Source organism: Leuresthes tenuis, unplaced genomic scaffold (genome assembly GCF_036924035.1).
Source record: "Leuresthes tenuis unplaced genomic scaffold, fLeuTen1.0.hap1 SCAF_21, whole genome shotgun sequence".
Classification (NCBI taxonomy): Eukaryota; Metazoa; Chordata; class Actinopteri; order Atheriniformes; family Atherinopsidae; genus Leuresthes; species Leuresthes tenuis.
Window position 1 is genome coordinate 30,254,866 of NW_027325375.1, and position 7,724 is coordinate 30,262,589.

Genomic DNA, 7,724 nt, shown 5'->3' on the forward strand with positions numbered 1-7,724 from the left:
TTTACTTGAATCCACCCAACAGCAGATGCCGGCTTCCCCAACAGCAGGGCCGTGGGGGGGGGGCTGTGTGTGGCCTCCCTGCAGTGTGGCCCCTCCCATTACTGATACTACTGCTAATGCTAATGCTAACACACCCCCTACTACTGCTGTTTCCACGGTTACATCCAGCGTTTTAGTTGGAAATGAACCAAGCTGAGTAAATACTGGGAGCGAGGTGGAATATTTATTTGATATTGTCTTACAGATCTCTTTAACTGGGTTTGTCTATATGATGTGCTGATGTATGGAAATCTGCCTTCTGCCCCCCCCCAGTCTGTCTTTGTCTCATCTCACCGGTGGCTGTTTGATTTCAGCTTGTAATATAACTGGAAGTTTTCCTCAGAAGTTGCTTTCTTTCCCATATTTTCGCTCTTTTGGTCGATTTAAACACGCAGAAGAAAACTGATGCTGGTGATGAATCCCCCCCCCCACCCGTGCCCAGCTGTCTGCAGCGGTGGGAACATTGTGCCATAGCATTAAAGCTCAGATCCCAGTTTGTTCAAGTTCAAGCTGCGCTCGCCTGTTGGAAACTGGAAGGGAGGCCAGCGTTCTCAGGGTCTTTAATGGGAAAGAAACTGATTTCTGTAGCAGGAAGACTCGGTTCAAAGGGAGAAAAGCTGCGTTTAAGGTCTCAGTTTCGGTAAAGATGCCCCTTTTTACTCTCTGGGCTCAGAATGGCTCTTTGCTGCAGTTTCCTCGCCCCCCCCCCACAGCTCTCAGAACGTGTAACTCAGGAAAAACAGACTCCTCAGACATCCGAGCTGTTTCCCTTTGCTTTGCTTTTGCTCTTTTCGTTTCTTCGCTGGGAGCCAGGAAAGCACAAGCTGGACGGAGCTGGGTGGGAAAAAGGGATTTCCTGATCTCTGAAACTGTGTACAGCATGTTTGCTACATAAAGATATATTTAAAATATAAATCTATTTTATTATTGGATTTCTTTGGGTTGTTTTTCATCGGAGACACTATGCTGAGGCTGGGGGGGGCAGTTTAATGGATTAAAACTTCTTTTGCACACGATGTATCTCACACCATCCCACTTTATGGTTTCGTTGTTTTCAGAGGGAGGTTTTATTTAATGTTCTATGTTCTGTACAGTTTTTTTATGTGATTTTGGTTTTTTTCCTCCTATTTAAATTAAAAGTTTTCGTGTCTTTGTTTGCAAATCAGTTGCTGTGAGTGATTTATTTTCTCTTTGTTAGCTTTAAAACGTTTTAGCTGAAGGGCTTAAATCTTTACTGCAAGCAAACCTTTAGCCTCCTGATTACTTTCCCAGTTGATCAGAAATGATCTCCGTTCTCCTGATGCCTCATTAGCTTTAGCTTTACTTTAGCTTTAGCTTTGCTTTAGCTGTACTTTAGCTTTACTTTAGCTGTGCTTTAGCTTTACTTTAGCTGTGCTTTAACTTTACTTTAGCTGTGCTTTAGCTTTCCTTTACTTTAGCTTTAGCTTTACTTTAGCTTTAGCTTTGCTTTAGCTGTACTTTAGCTTTACTTTAGCTGTGCTTTAGCTTTACTTTAGCTGTGCTTTAGCTTTCCTTTACTTTAGCTGTGCTTTAGCTTTACTTTAGCTGTGCTTTAGCTTTCCTTTGCTTTAGCTGTACTTTAGCTGTGCTTTAGCTTTCCTTTACTTTAGCTTTGCTTTGGCTTTACTTTAGCTGTGCTTTAGCTTTACTTTAGCTTTGCTTTGCTTTAGCTTTCCTTTACTTTAGCTGTGCTTTAGCTTTACTTTAGCTGTGCTTTAGCTTTCCTTTACTTTAGCTGTGCTTTAGCTTTACTTTAGCTGTGCTTTAGCTTTACTTTAGCTTTGCTTTGCTTTAGCTTTCCTTTACTTTAGCTGTGCTTTAGCTTTATCTGTGTTTTAGCTTTGCTTTACTTTAGCTGCGCTTTAGCTTTACTTTAGCTGTGTTTGAGCTGTGCTTTAGCCGTACTTTAGCTGTGTTTGAGCTGTGCTTTAGCTGTGCTTTAGCTTTACTTTAGCTGTGCTTGAGCTGTGCTTTAGCCGTGCTTTAGCTGTGCTTCAGCTTTACTTTAGCTGTGCTTTAGCCGTGCTTTATCTGTTTTAGCTTTGCTTTACTTTAGTTCTACTTTAGCTTTACTTTAGCCTTGCTTTAGCTTTACTTTAGCTGTGCTTTAGCCATGCTTTATCTGTGTTTTAGCTTTGCTTTACTTTAGCTCTACTTTAGCTTTACTTTAGCCGTGCTTTAGCTTTACTTTAGCTGTTCTTCAGCTGTGCTTTAGCTGTGCTTTAGCTTTGCTTTAGCTGTGCTTTAGCTTTGCTTTAGCTGTGCTTCAGCTGTGCTTTAGCTTTACTTTAGCTGTGCTTTAGCTTTCCTTTACTTTAGCTGTGCTTTAGCTTTACTTTAGCTGTGTTTGAGCTGTGCTTTAGCCGTACTTTAGCTGTGCTTGAGCTGTGCTTTAGCCGTGCTTTATCTGTTTTAGCTTTGCTTTACTTTAGTTCTACTTTAGCTTTACTTTAGCCTTGCTTTAGCTTTACTTTAGCTGTGCTTTAGCCATGCTTTATCTGTGTTTTAGCTTTGCTTTACTTTAGCTCTACTTTAGCTTTACTTTAGCTGTGCTTTAGCTGTTCTTCAGCTGTGCTTTAGCTGTGCTTTAGCTTCAGCTGTGCTTTAGCTTTACTTTAGCTTTACTTTACTTTATCTGTCTCTAAACTCTCTTCTGATATCACACACAATGCATTATCACTCTCAGGAAGGGCATGTCCCACACGTAAAGTTTAATGATCCAGCTTCTTCACTCTTCTTCACTCTTGGTGCACCTGCTTTCGTTCTCCTCCTCCGAGCTCCTCCAGGTGCACGAGCGGCAGGGATGGAGGAGCCGAAACGGCCGGTTCGGACGGTTCTGATTCCTCCGTGTGCCACGAGGAGACGTGGGATTTATCCTTCATGCAGCCGGATAAAACACTTCTGCCCAGGATGCACCTGTGCGTCCTCATCAAGCATATTGGCTTCTTCATGTGTTTTCAGGGGTTGGAAACAACTTCCAGGTTAGTGTGGGTGAAATGGGGCTTTAACCGTTCGAGAGAAGAGTTTAAATATAAAATAAATAAAACTCAGTATAACAGCTGGGGAAACTAAAAGCTTTTGGTTTTAGCTGCTCAAAGTCTGCTAAAGTCTCAGAGCTGCAGCATCTTAAAGCAGCACAGACTGATTCTGCTCTGCTTGATCTCAGGTGTTGACCCGACACCAGCATTCACGTCCATGATGGGATCATCCAGAACCAATAAAGGCCCAAACTGGCCTTTTTACACATTGTTGGCTGCTGAGGCTTTGATTTTTCAGCTGAAGTGACAGATTTTTCTCTTATTTCAGCCTAAAAGGTGAGATGTCAGGCTGCAGGACGCCTGCAGATGGCACTTTGTGATGAAATTCAGCCCGATGTGTGGTTCTAAAGGCCTGAGGAACCCTTGGATGGGGGAACCGTAGTTCCTTCTTGCGAATGAAAACCAACAACTTGTCAGAAGTTGAACATTTATTTAAAAACTACAGGTGGAAAGGTGCTGCACAAAGTGGCGCTCAGCGTGGATCTAAAGAGTCTGCTGTGTGGGTTCAGGGTTTAAAATCGACAGCTGATGGTGAGGAATCAGACAAAGGAGCGCTTCATCAGGGACGGGGTGTACCGGATCTCGTTGTAGCATTCCTCTTCCTCTGGTTTCCTGCTTCGGCCGTCCTGCCCGGTGCGATGCAGCCACAGAACCAGCACCAGCAGCGCCAGCAGCACCAGGCTCATGGCCAAGGTGAGCAGCACGCCCTGCAGCAGGCCGGGGGGGCTGTCCGGGGCTGCGGGGGCACACAGGACAGCTGTTACCACGGCCCCCCCCCCCCACAGGTTAAAGCTCTGAGGCACACGGGACAGCTGTTACCCCCCCAGATTAAAGCTCTGAGGCACACAGGACAGCTGTTACCACGGCCCCCCCACAGATTAAAGCTCTGAGGCACACGGGACAGCTGTTACCACGGCCCCCCCCACAGGTTAAAGCTCTGAGGCACACAGGACAGCTGTTACCACGGCCCCCCCACAGGTTAAAGCTGTTACCACGGCCCCCCCACAGGTTAAAGCTGTTACCACGGCCCCCCCACAGGTTAAAGCTCTGAGGCACACAGGACAGCTGTTACCCCCCCAGGTTAAAGCTCTGAGGCACACGGGACAGCTGTTACCACAGATTAAAGCTCTGAGGCACACAGGACAGCTGTTACCACAGATTAAAGCTCTGAGGGGGCAGGACAGCTGTTACCACGGCCCCCCCCACAGGTTAAAGCTCTGAGGCACACAGGACAGCTGTTACCCCCACAGGTTAAAGCTCTGGGGGGGGGCAGGACAGCTGTTACCACGGCCCCCCCAGGTTAAAGCTCTGAGGGGGCAGGACAGCTGTTACCACGGCCCCCCCACAGATTAAAGCTCTGAGGCACACGGGACAGCTGTTACCACGGCCCCCCCACAGGTTAAAGCTGTTACCACGGCCCCCCCACAGATTAAAGCTCTGAGGCACACGGGACAGCTGTTACCACGCCCCCCCCACATGTTAAAGCTCTGAGGGGGTGGCCCCCCACAGGTTAAAGCTCTGAGGGGGCGGCCCCCCCAGGTTAAAGCTCTGAGGGGGCAGGACAGCTGTTACCACGGCCCCCCCACAGGTTAAAGCTGTTACCACGCCCCCCCCCAGGTTAAAGCTCTGGGGGGGGGGGCAGGCTCTCACCCCTGTAGATGGACAGGTTGACGTAGCAGTTCTCTGTTCCCAGGACGTTGGAGGCTGAGCAGCGGTACAGACCCGACGTCTGGGTGGAAACGTTGACGGTTTGGACCGAGCCGGACGGGTCGCCTGAGGAGGAGGAGGAGGAGACACATTTCATGAGGGAACACAACGGAAAGCTTTTATTGCCCTGGAGGCACGTCCAGATGCTGCGAGGTCACAGTACAGATGCTGCGAGGTCACAGTACAGGTGCTGCGAGGTCACAGTACAGATGCTGCGAGGTCACAGTACAGATGCTGCGAGGTCACAGTACAGGTGCTGCGAGGTCACAGTACAGATGCTGCGAGGTCACAGTACAGGTGCTGCGAGGTCACAGTACAGCTGCTGTTAGGTCACAGTACAGGTGCTGCGAGGTCACAGTACAGCTGCTGTTAGGTCACAGTACAGGTGCTGCGAGGTCACAGTACAGCTGCTGTTAGGTCACAGTACAGGTGCTGCGAGGTCACAGTACAGATGCTGTGAGGTCACAGTACAGATGCTGCGAGGTCACAGTACAGGTGCTGCGAGGCGCTTTCTGAGGTCCAACATGGCCGCCTTTCCCTTTGTGGTGCTCAGAGTCGGGCTGCAGCCACATCATTTCAGCCCAGGTGCTTCTTTTACAGGTTCAGGCTAACCTCTCAGCTGCTACCTTTGACCTTTGGGAGATAAACGCTTATCTTTGAGCTCCTGAGCTGGTGTCATGCAGCTAAAAAAGTGCTCCAGCTACGAGTCAAATGAGCTTTTTCTGGGAGAAAAATAGAAACTTCCAGAAATGGCTCCTTCCTCTTAACGCCTGCAGCATTTTTAGGATGTTTTGGAGCCTGAAACTGAACATTTCTTTTTAAAATCACAGGTGTCTATGATCCACAGTCGAGCCTTTTACCTTTTACCAGTTTCCCAGATAGTTGGAAAGAACTGTTTGAGGCTGATGATCAGAGGTGAAGAAATGAGACTTTAAAACGTAACAATCCAGCAGTTCTCTTGGTTAAATTAAAAGTCTTAATTTTCTGTTTTTCATGTCAGGTCCGAATTTATTAGGAAGAGAAGTTCCGCTCTTTTCAATCTGTGGTACATCCTGAAGTATTCAGTACTAAAGTACTTCAGTACATCCTGAAGTATTCAGTCCTGAATACTTCTGAAGTACATCCTGAATACTTCAGTACTAAAGTACTTCAGTACATCCTGAATACTTCAGTACTTCAGTACATCCTGAATACTTCAGTACTAAAGTACTTCCTGAATACTTCAGTACTAAAGTACTTCCTGAATACTTCAGTACTAAAGTACTTCCTGAATACTTCAGTACTAAAGTACTTCCTGAATACTTCAGTACTAAAGTACTTCCTGAATACTTCAGTACTAAAGTACTTCCTGAATACTTCAGTACTAAAGTACTTCCTGAATACTTCAGTACTAAAGTACTTCCTGAATACTTCAGTACTAAAGTACTTCCTGAATACTTCAGTACTAAAGTACTTCCTGAATACTTCAGTACTAAAGTACATCCTGAAGTACTTCAGTACTAAAGTACTTCAGTACATCCTGAAGTATTCAGTACATCCTGAATACTTCAGTATTTAAGTACTTCAGTACATCCTGAAGTATTCAGTATTGAATACTTCAGTACATCCTGAAGTACTTCAGTACATCCTGAAGTATTCTTGTGCCACAAACGTTTCCCTCCAACTATCCTGAAGTTGCTTCTGGTTTATCGTCTTCAGTGAGAAGTTAAAGCGGATTAAATCCTGTTTATTAGCCTTATTTCTGTATTCAGCTGACATTAATAAATTAATAAATGAGCTGCTAACGGTCTTCATCACACCAAACGTGTTTGAGTTTATTCTCAGCGACACTTTTCAGCATCTTTAAGACATGACGTAGACTTCAGGGTTAAGGAGGGTTTGTGACCCCGGCACCGCGCGCGTGTACTGACCCTCCGTGCTGACAGCAGGTAAAATCTCCTCTGGATTCACCTTCTCCCAGTGGATGTCTGGAGCGGGGACGCCTTCTGCCACCGAGCAGGACAGCCGGACGCTCCCCCCCGTGTCGATATCTCCATCCCACTGGCACACGGGCAGGGAGGGCGGCTCTGCAACGCAACACATGCGCCTGAAGTCTCTATGAACAGCCCCCCCCCCCCCCACTGGAAGCAGGTCCCCCGGTTCTGGGACACCTACCGAGAACGCTGAGCGCCAGCTCCCCGATGCCAGGGTCTGCAGTCTCGGGGGGGTTGTTGACCATGCAGCGGTAAATCCCGGCGTCCGACACCCGCGTGTCATTCAGGATGATGTCCGCAGTCCGGGGAAGACCTGCGGTCCGTGAGGGAAGAGGCCGACATTCAGAGAGGAAAAGCACCGGAGAGGTGAAGGGTTTGGGTGGGTGCTGTGGTACCTGTAAAGCCCACCCTCCCAGTGAGGGAGGGGTCCTCGATCACCTGCCCGTGGTCGTACACGATCACCTGCAGGCGAAGAGGCAATGAACAGCTTTGAGACATTGTAAAGTGTATCTGCGTGCGTGCGTGCGTGCGTGCGTGGGGACCCACACCTGCATCGGGCTCTCTGGGCTGCTGAAAGGAGCCAGAGTCCAGATGACATTAAGCCTGGAGAGGCGGGAGGAGCTGAAGAAGGAGCAGGGCAGGAGGACGAAATCCCCTCGAACCACCTCCAGACTGGACTCTCTCATGGTGACGCTGAGCGCAGCTGCGTCAAAAGGAAGGAGAGCGCGACCCAAACGGGTCGAGTCACATCTGTCACGAACCTGAGGAGCTATTTCCAAGTTTCTCTCACTTTTTAGTTTGTTTTTCTGCTTTGAACTGCCTGAGTTTGCAGCCCTCCACTCACTCCCCTTCATTACCGCAATAATGAGCCCTCTCTTCCCCTCGCTGTCATCCCGAGGCCTTTGTGCGCGCGGGTGGGGGGGGGGGGGGGGGTTCGGTGTGCACA

The 7,724-nt window shown here is 48.1% G+C and overlaps 1 protein-coding gene across 1 annotated transcript; it reads right to left on the reverse strand.

Moving 5' to 3' along the window:
- Nucleotides 1–3,587: 3,587 nt before the first annotated feature.
- On the reverse strand, nucleotides 3,588–7,724 carry LOC140279892 (immunoglobulin superfamily member 11). Its single transcript, XM_072375111.1, has 6 exons — nucleotides 7,327–7,724; nucleotides 7,174–7,240; nucleotides 6,960–7,091; nucleotides 6,716–6,871; nucleotides 4,749–4,871; nucleotides 3,588–3,834 (listed from the first exon to the last, which is right to left on the reverse strand). The coding sequence occupies exons 1-6, from the start codon at nucleotides 7,630–7,632 to the stop codon at nucleotides 3,638–3,640; spliced, it is 981 nt and encodes a 326-aa protein (XP_072231212.1). The 5' UTR covers nucleotides 7,633–7,724; the 3' UTR covers nucleotides 3,588–3,637.

Coding starts and splice junctions, on each gene's coding strand:
- LOC140279892 (XM_072375111.1), bottom strand. CDS start 7,632: ATGAAGGGGAGTGAGTGGAGGGCTGCAAACTCAGGCAGTTCAAAGCAG. Junction 6,872..6,959: donor GCTGGCGCTCAGCGTTCTCG/GTAGGTGTCCCA, acceptor GTTGCGTTGCAG/AGCCGCCCTCCCTGCCCGTG. Junction 3,835..4,748: donor CAACCTGTCCATCTACAGGG/GTGAGAGCCTGC, acceptor GTGCCCCCGCAG/CCCCGGACAGCCCCCCCGGC.